This window comes from Micromesistius poutassou, assembly GCF_964030765.1.
Source record: "Micromesistius poutassou genome assembly, contig: SCAFFOLD_1115, whole genome shotgun sequence".
Taxonomy (NCBI): domain Eukaryota; kingdom Metazoa; phylum Chordata; class Actinopteri; order Gadiformes; family Gadidae; genus Micromesistius; species Micromesistius poutassou.
Window position 1 is genome coordinate 1 of NW_028177848.1, and position 17,205 is coordinate 17,205.

Genomic DNA, 17,205 nt, shown 5'->3' on the forward strand with positions numbered 1-17,205 from the left:
CCAAAATAACCTCCCTCACGCGTCTTTACATCCCAGCTGCATTCGACCTATTTTAGGGGTCGTATTTCGTCACGCATCGCTGGCCGAGCGCTGGGGCCGCGGCGAGCGCTGCGCTCCGCGCTAGGGGCCGTGTTTTTCTTTACGTACGCGTCTCCTTGGTGCGGACCTTCCTGGAGGGCTGGCTGGGCTCCCCGGTGCCGATGGCGTTGGCGGCCAGCACTCTGAACTCGTACTCCACCCAGGGACTCAGGTCAGTGACGGTGGCGGACAGCTGCCTCCCAGCCAGCACCTCAGGCACTGGGGAGGGGACACACACACACACACACACACACGCACACGCACACACACACACACACACACACACACAGCACTGAGCTGGGGGAGGACACACACACACAAAGCACTGAGCTGGGGGAGGACACACACACACACACACACGCACGCAGCACTGAGCTGGGAGAGGACACACACACACACACACACACACACACACACACACAGAACTGAGCTGGGAGAGGACACACACACCAGGACACCACACAGAACTGAGCGACCTTTCAGGAGGAGCTACGCTCACACACACAGGCGCACGCCCACACACACGCCCACACGTATTCACTCACGCACACACTTCCTCAGATGTAATGCAGGGCCGCTGGAGATGCGGTGGTATTTAGCGGTGCTTCATTTACACCGGGCAGAGACAAGACAGTAAGCAGACACGGCGTCAGGCAGGCAGGTGGGGGAGAGAGGAGAGAGAGAGAGAGAGAGAGAGAGAGAGAGAGAGAGAGAGAGAGAGAGAGAGAGAGAGAGAGAGAGAGAGAGAGAGAGAGAGAGAGAGAGAGAGAGAGAGAAGAGAGAGAGATAGATTTTGTATCTAATGCACAACCTCCAAACTACTGGTCACTAAAGTGCACTTAAGTGGCCTTCGATGCTAGACAGAGACTGATAGAGAGATAAGTAGAACAGACAGGCACATAGAGAGACAGATAGATAAACAGGCACATAGATAGATAGATAGACCGACAGATAGAACAGAAAGGCACACAGATAGATAGCTATATAAAACAGACAGGCACATAGATAGATATATATATATATATATAGAACATACCGACAGATAGAACAGATAGATAGATAGATAGAACAGACAGGCACACAGATAGGTAGATAGATAAATAGGAGATAGATAGATAGACAGACAGGCAGACAGACAGACAGACAGACAGACAGACAGACAGACAGATGACATAGACATGCGACAGGCCGGCCACTTAGGTGCACTAAAGTGTCCTTCCCCGCTAAAAATACATTTGGCCTACTTGTTGTTTTCCCGAGCTGTGACTTAATTTCAACGAGGCTCAGAAAAGAACACAACAATAACGCACTCAGAGAATACACTCCGAATAGACACAACCCTGTACACATCCAGGGCCAATTAGCCGGCCCGCGGGCATTCCTCGGCTCCCGGCGCCCCTACTGCAACCGCCGCACCCTGGAAGACATCAGACCTACTGCAACCGCCGCACCCTAGGAGACAAAAACAACAGCAGCCCACCTGTGGTGACTGCCTGCCAGCCCAGGGAGAAGGTGGTGCGGGCCTGGATGGTGAAGCTCATCACCGGGCTGTGGTGGTCCAGACCGGGCCCCCAGCTGAGGGCCACCGTGGCCTCTGTCACCTCCGTCACCTGCAGCTCCACAGGGGGGCCGGGGGGGCCTGCAGGGGACCCAGAACACACAGCTAGGACTGGGTGGGGGGGGGGGAGAGCTGTACAGTAGCAGGATCATTCCTCCTGCTTGCGGTGGATGTAATTAAATGACAAGGGAGGTGATATCTGTTGGCGGTAACATCTGCTGACGATTCCTGTGTCTGGTTTTTCATATTAAAGTGCCATTTGTTTCACCCCCCTGCTACTTTAATAGGGAGGGCGTGAAGTCGTGCGTATTTATACCGTTGCTGCACATTTTAAAACGTGATTTATAACAACGACAGCGTCGTGACTCTAGTGCACGCGGGTTGCCGCGGTGATCGAGTACACAGGTAAACAAGGGAGTGAAGGACAACAGTCGAAAGGATATGGTTATGTGTGTGTGTGTGTGCATGCGTGCGTGCGTGTGTGCGTGTGTGAGTGCGTGTGTGTGCGTGCGTGTGTGTGTGCGTGTGTGAGTGCGTGTGTGTGCGTGTGTGAGTGCGTGTGTGTGCGTGTGTGTGCGTACGTGTGTGTGTGTTTACCTCTGACGACTACATCGGTGGCGATGGACACACTGTCCACCTTGGTCTGAACGGCGCAGGTATATTTCCCAGCATGCCTCAGCTGTATATTCCGGATCATGATGTCCCCAGCAGATCGCTAAGGGCAACACAAAAGAAAAAAAATACTGACTCCAAGTAGAATAAATATACAGTATATATATTCAGACTCAAACTCTAACTTTTACAACCTTATAAAACATTGATGTACAAAATCATGCCATGGTTTGGTTCCCGATATGTGTATTATAGTATTTTATAGTTACTGGCAATTTGTCACTTGCTATCTTGTCAGACTTTCCCCTCCAATTTCGCTGTCCGAAACTCAAAATGTCTGCTCGCAGTACACAGTCCAATACTGCATTCCTTTGGAAAAACTGGACCTGGGATGAATAGTTCTTCAAGAAAGCAAGGACAGCACTCTCAGTGATATTCGGTCAAAACTTTTTAATCGCCAACAACGGACGTTTGGGGCCGTGCGCCCTTCTTCAGCGCATAATGGCGAATTCGCCATTATTTCTTGGAAATCGTCATTGTGCGCTGAAGAAGGGCGCACGGCCCCAAACGTCCGTTGTTGGCGATTAAAAAGTTTTGATTGAATATAACTGAGAGTGCTGTCCTTGCTTTCTTCAAATATTATTATGACCCGGGGGATTCAGCACCCAGTTATAAAGAAGTCTTAGTGTGAGCGTGTTACTTCCGGTATTAGTAAATGAATAGTTCTTCACCACAGGAAACATTATCTTCTTTTTAAACCACGTTAGAGTGTTTTCACCCGTATTATCACGCTCAGGTGTGACTAGCACATTCACATGGCTATCATGTGAATGTGCTCACCAATCAGGTACAGGCATCCATTCTCTGGATCTGTGCATTGGGATAACAGGCAGCCTCCCGGTATTGTCCTCCCACAGCCACCGTCCCTGCTCCACTGGGGGAGGGGGGGGCTCGGCCAGGGGGGGGGCCCTGCTCTTGCTCAGGGGAGAGACAAGCCGAGATGAGGGACCCGCCCAGCAAACGAGACGCAACGGGAACGGCGAGGACAGGAGATAGCGGCGCAATGTCACTGTGATTACTTTTCCCGTTTCATATATTAGATAATGGAGGCGAAGGTTATGACCGGGGTCCCAGGCCTCGACAAATATATCCAAGTAGAGGGAGATAAACGATGAGGCGGCTGCTTTGTGGGGAATTAAAAGGCTTTTTATGAGCCCGTCCTTTTCATTTTATCGGATCGCGCCCGGCCGGCGGAGGTCCGCTCGATGCATTATGCATTATTAACTTTGAACTCTGCTGCCGCGGCCGGTGTTAAGTTGTACGTCTTATCGGAGCGTGGGCAGGAGGCTGAGAAGACAGAGCGGGGATCCTGTCTTTGCACTTTGATGTAGAACCAGGAGTATTTCCCTGAGATAAAACCTTCAGCAGCCGCCCGTGATTACCGCCGGATAGCGCTGAGATGCTTTTGCGGGGAAAGGGAACAGACTGACACCGAACGCTGGGGTTCTAGCGATTGTTTTCAGCACAACAGAGAAGAGAACTCAAATTGGACAGAGAGAATGGTCTCCTCCGATCAGATTGTTGATCTTGATTTAATAAGCTTTCCTTCCAAACATGAAGAGAAAAGAGAATGAGAATAAGAAATAACTTGCTCGGTAAATACCACAAGGTAACATATCCAGTGAACACTGAGCACTGAACAAAGGAAGTGGGAAAAGGAAACTATAAGGACTATAAACAAGTGAGGTAAACAAATTAACCCAGGTGAAACATTTCTACTCTTAATTGCCACCGGATAAAAGGACAGCATCTAGTGGGAATTAAGATCCACAAACTCTGACATGACCATGTATGCGTGGTATCCTAGCAACTAATCCACCGAACCAGAGTGCCAGAGCGGGTTGAAACCTTAGAGAGAGCGGAGCGGACAGCGTCCAAAGAATTGATCTGATGGACGTCAGGAGATGAAACGACCAAAGCACTTGGTCAGTTGAATATACGTACGAACATCTGCTCGGTGACACCGATGGTGATGTGGTATCATGAACACGCCTGCGAGAACAAGAAAAAAGAGGAAACACAAACTACCATTTCCTACAACTTAGTGTTCTATTTGTGTTTTGTTGCCGGGGACAGAAAAGGCATTTATAGAAAATATAAAAACAAGAAAACTGGCTAGATGGGTGACCACGGTAATGTTTTCCCCATCATGCCTTGCAGCCAGATATAACACAAATCCCTAAAGAGAGTACTGCTTGGTATGCAGTGCAGTCTCTCTCTCTCCCTCTCTCTTCCCCCCCCCCCCCCCCCCCCTATCTGGTCGTAATGTAGAGAGAAGCCAGTGAAATAGGTGAGTTTGTGAACAGTACATATAACCGTCTCACTGGGCCATTCCAGGGAAACACTGGGGGTCAAACAATGAGCTGTGACTCTTTCTACTCTTCCTACTACAAAGTGTTCTGCAGTCTGCCTTTTAACGTGACCCTGGAGGCGAAACACTGTTTGCGTGTGGACATTAATGGGGCTGCCACTACGCCCAACAGGACCGCCACCACCTCCACCGCCACCGCCACCACCACCACCGCCGCCACCGCCACCTCCACCGCCACCACCACTACCACCTCCACCGCCACCACAAACGCCTCCACCACCACCTCCACCGCCACCACCACCTCCACCGCCACCTCCACCGCCACCACAAACGCCTCCACCGCCACATCCGCCTCTGCTACTTCATTCTAATCTCCATCACAACGTTGTTTGCTCAGATAACAGTAGCTGGCTTCGGTTGGCGACTTTAAACACAGAGAGTTCATTCTGTATAAACGGCGCACAGTGCGGTCGTAGTTTCCCACGCACAAAAAAACAAAATCAAAAACGCTCATCATCATCGCACGCTGCTATCCTCCCTTTCTTCCTATCGCCGTACAAAGCCACATTTTTTTTTTGTAGCATGAAAAAAAAAAAGAGAAAATTAGAAAAAAAATAGAAAAACGTTCTCAGATAATAACAACTCGGATAATCTGAATCTTCGGACTCCAGAGCTTCACGTCCGCTCACCTGCTCGTCTGACTCTACTAACGAGGCTGGATGTGCAGTGTTACGGAGCCCGGGAGAGGAGAGGGGTGTCCACGACGCGGCTCACTTTACTGCCTCTGGCTGCCGGCTCCAGCCCCTGGGTGGGCTCCAGATTGTTACAAGCTCATGGTAATTCACATCGGATGGCTTGTCTCTTGTATTCCCCAAACGGTATACCTAAACAGTCCTGCGTGTGCGTGTGTGTGTGTACGTGTGTGTGTGTGTGTGTGTGTGTGTGTGTGTTTGTGTGTTTATGTGTGTCTGTGCCTGTGTCTATGTGTGTATGTGTGTGCGTGTGTATATGTTTGTGTTTGTGTGCGAGCCTGCGTGTGTGTGTGTGTGTGTGTGTGTGTGTGTTAATGTGTGTACGTGCATGTGTTCTGTTACTATGCTACATAGCATGTTCAAGCCAAAAGGGAGATTGCGCAGAATGATTGGGATTCGCACTCGGCATCGCTTCCACTGTCATGAACCTACAGACTTAATGAACAGTATTAATATGCTGGAGGCGATAGGCTGGTCTCTGGGTGACGCTTGTGGAAGTCAATGATGTTGTTTCCACTGCACATAACACTTAAACCCTGGGCTGGTTCACATATGTTACTGTATACATATATGTATAAGCTTCTACTTCCATAAATTACAGCAGTCTCCTCATTCATAAAGAGACCCAGTCATGGGAAAAAGATGATGAGAACTCGAATGGCGATAACCTTGTCAACCTTGCTTTAAAGGTCCCATGGCATGACATTTTCACTTTATGAGGTTTTCTAACATTAATATGAGTTCCCCTAGCCTGCCTATGGTCCCCCAGTAGCTAAAAATTGCATTCGGTGTAAAACGAGCAGTAGGTATCTTGCTTAGGCCCCATATATTGTCATATGGGGCCAGGTTACCTCCCCTTTCTCTGCTTGGCCCGCCTAGAGAATTTGGCCCGCCAATGAGACAATGAGCTAGGACCGTGCGAGTGCCACATGTGTGTGTGTGTGTGTGTGTGTGTGAATACACACACTGTGTTCTTTGTTATTTGGATAACCGTTTTGCTGTCGGTGTTATGGCGCATAACACGCAACACAATAACGCAAGCTTGCATAAAGCTCGCATTTGGTGAAAAGACTAGACTGCGTCGGGTTCTCTGAGGTCTCTGGTATTTCCACAACGAGATTCGTAGTGGGGGTTATCTCGGCCATGGTTGAGAAGGAATTGGGAACCAGCGACATGGAGGAGAAAAGGATTGTTGCCCAGGATTGTCTGCCGGAGCCCCGCTGCCCGATGAACGCTGCCCGCTGAACGCTGCCCGTTGCCCGTTGCCCGGGGTTGTCTCTCGCCGGAGCAGCAGGGCACCGGCGGGCAGCGGGGGCTCAACGGCGGGAGACAACCCCGGGCAACAATCGCGGGCAACAATCCCTTTCCCCTCCATTTCGCGGTTCAGTCTGTACTTAATATTGACGTGGAAGTGGAAGAACCAGAGGCGTCTGAGAACCCGACACACCCGTCGTTTGAGATTCATAATATCATCCGGAGGCGCAAACAGCTTTTGACCATGATAATATATATATTATATTATATAGATATCTAAATATAATATGATATTATTTAGATATAGAGCTCCAGGACTCCCGCCGGAGCACCCGGAGTGTTCAGTGTTCCACTGTAAACACTAGCGCATGGTACCGTGGCCACAAGCTGCTCAGGGCCACACCCCCACCCTCCACCTTGACCCGCCTCTAAAAACGGCACGTTTGTGGAGTTGCTCATCGTGGGACTGGCTCGTAGTGGCTGCAACTCGGCACCAAGGCTGAATTTCTTGAACGTCTTCAAGTACTGTATTAGGGGCCCACTAACATTAAAGCATCCATAAAATAGCATGCCATGGGACCTTTAACACAAATTCCCTGAATATAAAATGGAGGTCTGTTTGAGGTCTGACCATAACGAGAGCAGCCATGTCTTGACAACTTGTCACCGTGGCGTTGGTTAAACACGTCTCAGCGCCCAGCGGGGGGGGGGGGGGGGCCTCAGACCGCCGGAGGTAAACCCAATTACACCTACACTGTAATTCCCCGGCGCATCTCGCGGCGACAATATACACAGAATCAAGCCTGAGCGTGTGTGATTGAGAAGCCTAGACCTTATAATTGGTTTCCCCTAATTAAAAGATAAATAAATGATTGGGCGCTCCTAGGTGATGGAACGCGGCGCGTGGCCGAGCACGTTGTTGGGAGTGCCTTGCCTAAGGTACTCCGTCGGAGACCAACCGGCAAACACACACAACTCCTCTGTGATTATCGGGCTCGGAGGGGAGGGGGAAGCATTTGATATAATGACGAGAGGATTAAACGTTGTGCTTCCCAGAAGATACAGTTGAGAGAAAGAGAGCGCGAGTTGAAGCGTTTCATAAATATATTAGTCTGATACAACGGGCAGAAATGCTTCTTTATGTTAGGATTTCATAGTTAGTTTGTAGTCATAATTACCGCCATTAGGGCCAATAAATGAACGTTGCGTTTAAATCCAAAAGAAAATCCACTAAGAGGACAGCTCTAAACAGGGAGGGGGGGGGGGGGCGGGGGGTGGGAATGCCGACATAAGGAACAAGGTTTTAAGGACCACGATGGAAACAAGCCTTTGGGCTTCATTGTGTTTTTTTATCCTTTTGAACTCTTCTTGTCGATTGTTGTTCAATAACGCTTTCAATCAAAAAGGGAGCTGAGAGTGAGACGGTCGAACGGGTCGAGAACGGAACCCGGAGAACGCTCATCAGGGTCGAGAACAGAACGCGGAAAACACTCAGGGTCGAGAACGGAACGCGGAACAGCACAGTACAGCACAGGTAGCAGAACGCGGAGGAAAACTCACGGCGCCGACTTTCTCAAAGTAGCCGCCGTGCGCGCCAAAGTGGATGAGCTGCTCGTTGAAGAACCAGGTGAACTTGAGCTCCAGCGTGTCGTCGTGGGACACGTGGCAGGGCAGGACGATGCTCTCCCCCACCGTCACGTCCAGGTGGCCCGCTGGGCTGGTGATGGCCGTGGACTCTGGGGAGAAGGAAAACCGAAAAACAATCAGGGCGTTTGGCATGACGCTTTTATCCAGAGCCACTTTACAATAAGTACGTTAGGCAGAGCAATGTACAACAATATAGCGCTGTCGGCACAGTAAGGATGTTCATAGAACCAGGTGCCAAGCACTAACAGTTGCTAGGTAAATCTGTGACCAGTATACTACAAAGATAGCTAGGGTAAGATGCTGCACAATGGCAAGTGCTATTTTTAAGTGCCAGGACGTACAACATATAATAAGTGCGCACATAAAGTGCCAGGACGTACAACATATAATAAGTGCGCACATTAAGTGCCAGGACATACAACATACAATAAGTGCGCACATTAAGTGCCAGGACGTACAACATATAATAAGTGCGTAAGAGGGGAGTGGGGGGGGGGGTGGGGGTGGGGGGGAATGCAAAGTCCAGGTGAACTCTGAATCGATGTAAAAAATAAATCGGTCTGTGTTTATAGAAATAGATGTTTCTCAAGCTTTTTAATATTATTCTTTGTACACATGTGTTTACAGAAACTGTTTGTCCAAGAAAAAACAACTACCTTGTTTCGCCAAATTGATCTAATTTTAAAATCAATCCCAGATCCCTGGATACATTGCTTTGGGCTTTCCGACCAGAAGATGCTCTCTCTCTCTCTCTCTCTCTCTCTCTCTCTCTGTCCTGCAGGTCAGCGGGTAGTCTGTAATTTGGCTCTGTTTGCGATTTGGATGGCAGCAGAAAAATAATGAAACCCCTTCCCATTTCCCGCCCAGCATGCCAGGCATCAACATAATCTTCCCCATCTGCGGGGGGGGGGGGGGGGGGGGGGGGGGGGGAGGGTGAGGGTGGCTGGGGTGAGGCTGAGGGTGAGGGTGAGGATGGCTGGGGGGAGGGTGAGGGTGAGGGTGAGGACGGCGCACACTGAGCCACGGCGGTCTGATGGACCAGGTGGGTCGATGCGGCGGGCGGGCCCCTCTCAGACCCCCCCCCCCCCCCCCCCCGCAGGACCCCCGGTAGCAGCTTCTGACCACGGCTGGCTAATCCAGGGACCAGCGTGCTGGCGGATTGGCAGCATATCACAAGAACGGCCGATGGGGAAACCTTGGGTCTCCTGTGCCAAGACCGGGCCCCCCTCACCCTCTCCAACGGACCCCCCCCCCCCACCCCCCCGCCCCCCCACCCCTCAGACGGATCTGAAGACGGCGGGGTGACATCACACGTTGGCAGCCACAAACGGCGAGGCCAAGGAACTGGTTTGGACGGCGGTGGAAATGTTTAACCAGTAAACAGGTGTTAAGTCCACTGGTTTCAGGCAGCGCTGAAACCAGCGCTGCGCTCTTTGAGGGGGCCAATCTGTTTTAGTGGGTTTTTTAAAGGCTGTACTTCATTTATTTCACATAATACACACACGCACACACACACACACACACACACACACACACATATACACATTAACACACACACACACACACACACACACACAACCTCACACACATATACACATACACATAACCGCACACACACACACAACCTCACATAAGCACGCACGCACACACACAACCTCACATAAGCACGCACGCACACACACAACCTCACATAAGCACGCACGCACACACACACACACGCACACACACACACACGCACGCATGCACACACACACGCACGCACGCATACACACACACACGCACGCACACACGCACACACATCACAGGTGCTTGAAGCGAGTGGGCCGTGGTTTTGAAGAACGCCGAGGGCTGCCACGGGGACTCTCTGACGCGAGTTGTGTGGAGGAGATGTGGGGGGGGGCGTGAAGGGCGAATGTCATGAATAGAGCCCGACTCAAACACACACACACATACAGTATGCATGAAGGTGTCATCGGGCCATGCAGGAGGCTTCAGATATAATGAAAAAGCAATTGTGGGTTGCCATACAAGCGGCTTTGCAATTCAAAAGGCCTGGGAGGAGAAGCCACCCTGAGGTATTCTAATGGGGGCGCCGCTGTCGACGCCACTCTTTAGAATCCACCAGAGGAAGCGTGGCTCTGCAGTGGCGCGTGTTCAGAATGGATCGGAATCTTAAACAAACCCGCCGTGGCTATTATCCACCGTCACAGAAAGGGGGGAATTATACAGGTGGTGGTGCAGGATGCCGTGAGACTTAAAAGTCACGCTTTCTGTAACCACAGCCAATCAAAATCATGCACACCTTTATCCCTCCGCCGGGTGGATTCTGTACAGAAGAGCGACTAGAGAGAGAGCGAGAGATACGCAGACGTCAAGGCCCGAAGTCGCAGGTGACAATCAGCCTCAACTTTGCAACGTTCATTGAATGAATGTTAGTTTGCGGCTTGACTGAAGGTGTTAAAGTGTAGCATGCAGTGTGTGTGTGTGTGTGTGTGTGTGTGTGTGTGTGTGTGTGTGTGTGCGTGCGTGCGTGCGTGCGTGCGTGCGTGCGTGCGTGCGTGTGTGTGTGTGTGTGCGTGTGTGTTATGGGGAGGGGGTGTTTGTGAACTCAGGTGCTGGTGTTGTTGGTGGGATCACAAATATGTACACCCTGCCTTGAATCTCACAAATCACACAGATAATCAGACTTTTAGATTCATATCTAGAGTCTGGCGGCAGCTCAAACGCTGCTAAACAGGGCGCTTCACTTCCTTCCGCGTCACGTTTATTCTCTGCTCTGGAAGTGTGTACTTGGTAGACACAAACCCGGCCAGCGGTAGTAAACACTGGAGGAAAACACTCATTAAAATCCCCTTCGGACCGTTTCCTCCACTCGTGCCCCGTGCCTTTCCGTCGCTAGAATATCTCCGTAACAAAGCAGGAAACCAGGTGTAACCCCGCCCCCTTGGAGAGTCTGGCTTCCGGCCCAGGCTCGGTCCCGCCTCCCCCTCAGAGGTCCCGCTGTAACACGGCAGGACGGGGGGCGGATCCCGGGTGACGTACCTTTCACCAACAGGTTGCCATCGCTGCTCGCCACCCCAAACTGGTTCCTGGCGGCGCACGTGTAGAGGCCGGCGTCGCTCTTGGTGACGTTGGAGATCCTGAGGCTCCCGTTGTCCAGCACAGAGATCCTGGAGAGCAGCAGAAAAACACACAGACAAGGGAGATGTGTTCACCGACCCGTCCAACCCGGTCCTTAGTGTAATTGGGTATGCATGCACGGCCGCCCCCCCTGGGTGGAGGGGTAGAGGGGTGGAAAGGGGCCGCTGTGTGTACCAGCCAGGCAGCGGCATGCATTAAACATGGAGAGAGAGAGAGTGAGTTGCTGTTATTGTCTGTGCGGAGTCCATAAAGTCAGCAGAGTGTCTGCTGAGGGAGAATGAAGAGCTATATGGCAGCGGCAGCATCACTTTAATACTCTGCGGGGGAAGGCAGCAGATCCAGCAGAATGATGTCTTTGTAAGACGGTTGAATGTCTAGTGTGATTGAGCCGGTTCTAGTGTTGATCAGGTTGTTTGTGTTCCCCGGTTGTACCTGCGCTTAATGACTCGCTGGCTTCAACAGGGATCGGACGCGTCTGATCGATTGAGCGCGGGTTGAAGCTAATAGCTTTGATGCTAGGCTGGTTTGGTCATTTGTTTTAGAAGCCCTTTTTTGTCATGTCTGTTGATATTCTCATTACATCCCAACGGCGTCATTTAATCAAATGTTCGGACAAAAGATGGAACAGAATCTGTGGATGTCGCCGGCCTGTAAAAAGGCCGCCCAGTCGTTTCATTTGGGGCCTGATCGAAATGATTGGACAGCCGACCTGTCTGTCTGTCTATCTATCTATCTGCCCAAATACGCCCCCACACTCTTTCCCGGTACACTCATTGAACTGGAGTGAAGTCTGCCACAAGGTTAGGCCGATCGGCCGCTAAGACTAGCGCGCTAGTCATTTGTTTTGAGGGAGTGGCTTGTGAAGTGAGAGATGGGAGTTTGTCAGTTGGAACATCGAGCTAACTCTGGTTGGATTCGCCAGTGTTGCCTACCTATAGCCTAGTTCACCAGCCAAAGCACTGTATAACTTAAATAACACGGCGTTCCGGCGTATTTAGCGAGCACGTCTTTAATCTATCCGCAAACTGAAATCATCTGCCATCTATAATGCCATCTATAATATCTAAAGCAGTTCAAAAATAAACACAAATATTTATACTATCATCATCATCATCATCATTATACCTATTACAGTATTATTATTATACAACATATATACACAGTATATGGTCATAGCACTAAGGTCATTCGCTCAATTCCAAAGGATATACATTGAAAAACCAACACGCTTATGTCTCCATGAGTCTCTTTGCTAGGCTATCTTGCGGTGGCTCCAGCCTCGCTGCCTCTGTTGTGTCGAGGCGGGGGCGCTGGCTGCTGACAGGCCGTCCTACTGTGTAGTTGGCTTCCTCTGTTCAAAGTCACATTGAGAACCACAAGTCTTTCCAAGAGGGGGGTGGGGGGGAGAGGGGGGTGCTGTCAACACATCCACCTTTTTATGACATTGTCTTACATTATTAATCCCTGCACATACCTCGGGCCAGGTCTTTCATTACAGGCATTTGAAGTGAACGTAATAAATGTAATCATCCACATCGGGGATATTCTCATGATTATTTGTTGAGTTCATAAAATGTCTATTTTGTGATAAATTCATGCGATGTTATTAATAAAAAAGCGCCACGTCGTGTTCGAGGGCAAAGCGCTCTGGGACCCGAGGACGTCGACATTGTGAGCACACGCTTTGCCGTTTGTAAAGAGAGTCTGCGCCGGGTGAGAACCATGACTCTGACGGTGGAGGAGTGAATCTGCATGAGGCGTGTTTTGTCATTCCTGCGCGGCGTTCTGAAAGGGGTCGAGGCCACAGAAACACTTAAGAGAAACATTCTGTTTGGTTTTTTTTTCCCGCGCGCCATGACATTTGGGGTCCTCTCAAAAGAGTCGACGAGGACGCGACTGATTGAGGTGCAAAACGGATTCATTTAAAATCAAATTAATCCTCGTTGAGTGGGCTCTTATGATTTCCCTCTGTTTTACCTCAGAGCGACGTCGTTAACCTGCTGGCGGGAGATCACCGCAGAGTGTTTCATGAATAGAACAAGACCATTTCAATAAATAACACATTTTGGTTTTGTATTTGCTTTGGGCAGAAATAAGAATTATGAAGAGAATATCCCTATAATAATGAATCTATTCATCTGTCCGATCGCACGTTAATGCCGTCGACACTTATACGATATCGTCGGCCGAAAACACAAGTACGTCGGGTGTTTTCTTAGCCTGGCTCCGCCCGCCCACCTACTTCCGCCCAAATTTCATTTTCCCTTCAGTAGTCAGTCTGGGGCTGGTGTTAGTGGGATTTTGCCCGAACAAATTTCTGTGTGACCAATCAGCGAACAGAGGAAGTGGCTGAGAACGATGACGTCGAAGTAGCGACGTATTGTCAATGACAAGACCCAGCCTCGACAGTTGACTGCAAACATTATCTCTGTCCTTACTATCGAATATTAATGTAGAATTTGTAATTGTTCCTTGAACTCTAAAATTAGATGAACAAAACCTGCAGCTATCGTTGACAGACATCTTCACGCTTCATCTTGTTTTGTTTGTGTACACAGCCTGCGCATGCGCGCAACGTAGTTTCCGGCCGGTCCCGGCGTATGACATACGTCACGACCAAACGCTATTGCGATTGGTTATGGCAGATCCAGAGTGGCACTGGGCAGATCCAATAGTTTTAAACTTCAACAGACACCCGCCTCCAAGTGAGTGAACGTTTGCCAATTACAGCAGTTCCAGACCTTCTGTACAAATGAAATGAAGTACGATGGTCTGGTAGCACCAGGCTAGTGTTTTCTGTGCGTCCGTTACGTCACTATAGGGGCAGATATTGTACTTGCGCAGCTGCGCCGTTCTGCGCTCTCTGTTCCCCTGCAGGCTGGTTGTTCTCGCCGCGGACTGATTGCGGGCGTGGCATCGGAGATAAAATGCATGCCTGTCACCGATGTCTGGGGGACGATCTCGCACACATCCCACTTCCGTGTCACAACACCAGGCTGTTTCACGCCGGCACCGAGCGTCTAATGTGTAGAGTTTATTGTACCGCAAGTTGCTGTCAAGCACTAATTTCCCATGTGGGAAAATTCTTGCTTATACTATAATTAATGCGTTGGTGGTTGGCGATGGCTGTTTTCACGTTATTAGTTAAGGTTAGAGCAGAGTAGTTAGAGGACCCGGCAGACTCACATTCCTTTTATTTCTGGTCGGGAGTAAGATAGTTAGGTTCCCCCAGTTAGGTTTAGCTAGGGTTTTCTTTCTGTTTTGTTATATTTTGTTTTGTTGATTTAGTAACCATCCCGCCATGTGTCTAAAGCAATGTTTAAATATAATTCATTGCTTTCCAACGCAGCCCTTGGTCTTCAGCCTATGTGTTATTTGGTCCGGGATGTGGCCGTTCGTAACAGCGTCATTCAAGCAACAGATCTGCTCCATACTACTTGGCATGCATGCATTTTGTGAGAGAGAGAGAGAGAGAGAGAGAGAGATACACAGAGACAGAGATGGAGAGAGGGAGAGCGAGAGAGCTAGAAGGAGAGAGAGAGAGAGAGAGAGATGAAGAAAGATGGAGAGAGAGAGAGAGATGAAGATAGATGGAGGGAGAGAGACAGATAACAGGGCATGCTATTGTACTACACTGCATGAACTGTATCTGAAAAATTGTGTGTGTGTGTGTGTGTGTGTGTGCGTGTGAAAGAAAATTCTGTATTCCAATAACTGTCCTCTAATCTTGTGCAGTATTTTGCTAATACTAATTACAAACTACTACTAATTAATATTACTACTAATATTTGTAACATCGCAATTCATAATTAATCTGGAAGATAAACACAACATTTTGAGGCACACATTTACATTTTTTAATGACCAAGACTTGTTCTTTGAATGCAGGTTAGGTTCCAGAGAGCATAAAAATACATACAAATAGAGCTTATTTCTCTATGTATGTTAATACATGCAATTTGTTTCATCGGGTTATCATTTCATATCGTTATAAGCGGCCAAATGTGCTTGGCTGACCCGGCGCCAACGTTTGATTCAGATATAAGCCTCTATCTCCTCCGTTGGATAGGTTGAACGCTTTCTTGTCCTCTTCCTATAGCTTCCCTTTTCTTCCTCTCCTTTGATCCGGGAGATTAGCCACAATAGTCAAGCTTATACAAGGAAGCCTTGAAGAGCATCTGCAACAAAACATTTCCATTACCCTGCTCCCTCCACACACTCACACGTTCTGGGTGGCCCCAGAACCAGGAGAACTGCACTGAGTGGGAGTACGACAATAACAGACCTAACTACACTAATGCAAAACGACAAAAAACATAATTGCCGTTTCTTTCTTTTAATTGAGTTTGAACCGGTGGCTTCTTCAAAAGACTGGCTGCTGAACGTCAGCCGTTGCTGATTCCCTTTTCAATTAATGTTGTTAACGAATATAGATTTATCTATTTGCTATTTAGTCATTTAGCCCGATGCCCACGGTTAATCACCGCGGAGTGCGCCCATCTAAGAAGAGGGAAATGTGAACCTGATGAAATTATTTGATACTCCTTATCTAGGGGCGTCTTAAGAGGACCACACGCGCGGAAATTAATTAAGCTGGCCGAAAAAAGAAAGGAGAAAGAGATAACGACGACGGCGAAGGAAAAATGTCTATCCTGGCAAATCCCTTCTTTAAGCTCCTCTCTCATCATCGCAGCTGCTCTGGAGTCGTGAGGACGAGTCGATGTTAACCTGCCTTTAGAGTCCGCCCCGCATCCACTTCATCTCCCTCCCCAGAGGGGGCCCAGACCTGGTGCACGGGCTACAGAGGATGACCCCGCCGTAAGCCTTACAAGGCGGGGGGGGAATTAAAATACATTAGCCGGCTTTCAATTGGCCCACCTCCTCCTCCCCTCCACCGCCGCCCGGCCCCTCCCATCCCATTCGCCCACGCCACCTGGGAAACGCAATTCCGCTCGCCGAGCAGAAAGGTTTTATCTTCGGGAAGGACCGAAAGGAAGCGCTGTGGATATTCCGTGTTTCCTACAGAGGCGTTTAGGAGACACCTTTAGGTTCCGGCCATCTTGCTCAAGGATACTTATAAGTAAGGCAGTGGGCGTTTATCTACACAAATTTGATTATCCGGACATCTACACATAACCGGACATAAACACTTTTTATTTATTTGTTTACTAAAAATAGTTAATAATAATTTCGGCTTTTTCCTGTTTCCATATTTTAATGTGAAGGCACGATTTCTGCTCCCCAACAGGGGGCGCCACTTTGGTGCTCGGCGTTGATGTTGTTGGCCGGTGTTGTTGCGTGATGCAGACCCCTGATAGGGAGAGTGCCCCCTCGCTTCCAAACTGTGTGATGGAAAATTCGACATGTTGTTTGATTTTATAACTTGTGGCCTTGTTCTTTCCTTTCGCGTATTGTCTTGCCATCCTGCCTTTCCCCAGAGTCGACTATTCACTGACCTTTGTGCTTGATTCAGCCACCTCACTTGAGCGATGTCGTCAAAATTTATCACACGTTATCCCGTGTGCTCTGGTCAGCTGTCCCACCTTCCTCCTTAGAATCAATGCCCTTGTGCTGTGGTCGGCGGTCCCACCTTCCCTTCTCTATGGGTCGCCGGCCTACCTTCCTTAGAGTCAACCGATAGTGTTAACCTTCGTACTTGGGTAAACGGGTCACAAAGGAGAAGACATCCTTTTAGGCACTCTTCTGCTTGATAAGAACACAGGCAACACTGTGTTTTGGGCAAACATTACTTGATTTGATTATTGACATCTGCAATATGGGGAGGATCTGAA

At 49.4% G+C, this 17,205-nt stretch overlaps 1 protein-coding gene across 1 annotated transcript; it reads right to left on the bottom strand.

Moving 5' to 3' along the window:
- Nucleotides 1–147: 147 nt before the first annotated feature.
- On the bottom strand, nucleotides 148–11,442 carry LOC311374994 (contactin-4-like; the record flags this gene model as incomplete). Its single annotated transcript, XM_084490711.1, has 5 exons — nucleotides 148–297; nucleotides 1,559–1,717; nucleotides 2,234–2,351; nucleotides 8,186–8,361; nucleotides 11,315–11,442. Coding segments are annotated over 5 exons (731 nt in total), but the record flags the coding sequence as incomplete, so codon positions are not given.
- Between the last annotated feature and the right edge of the window lie 5,763 nt (nucleotides 11,443–17,205).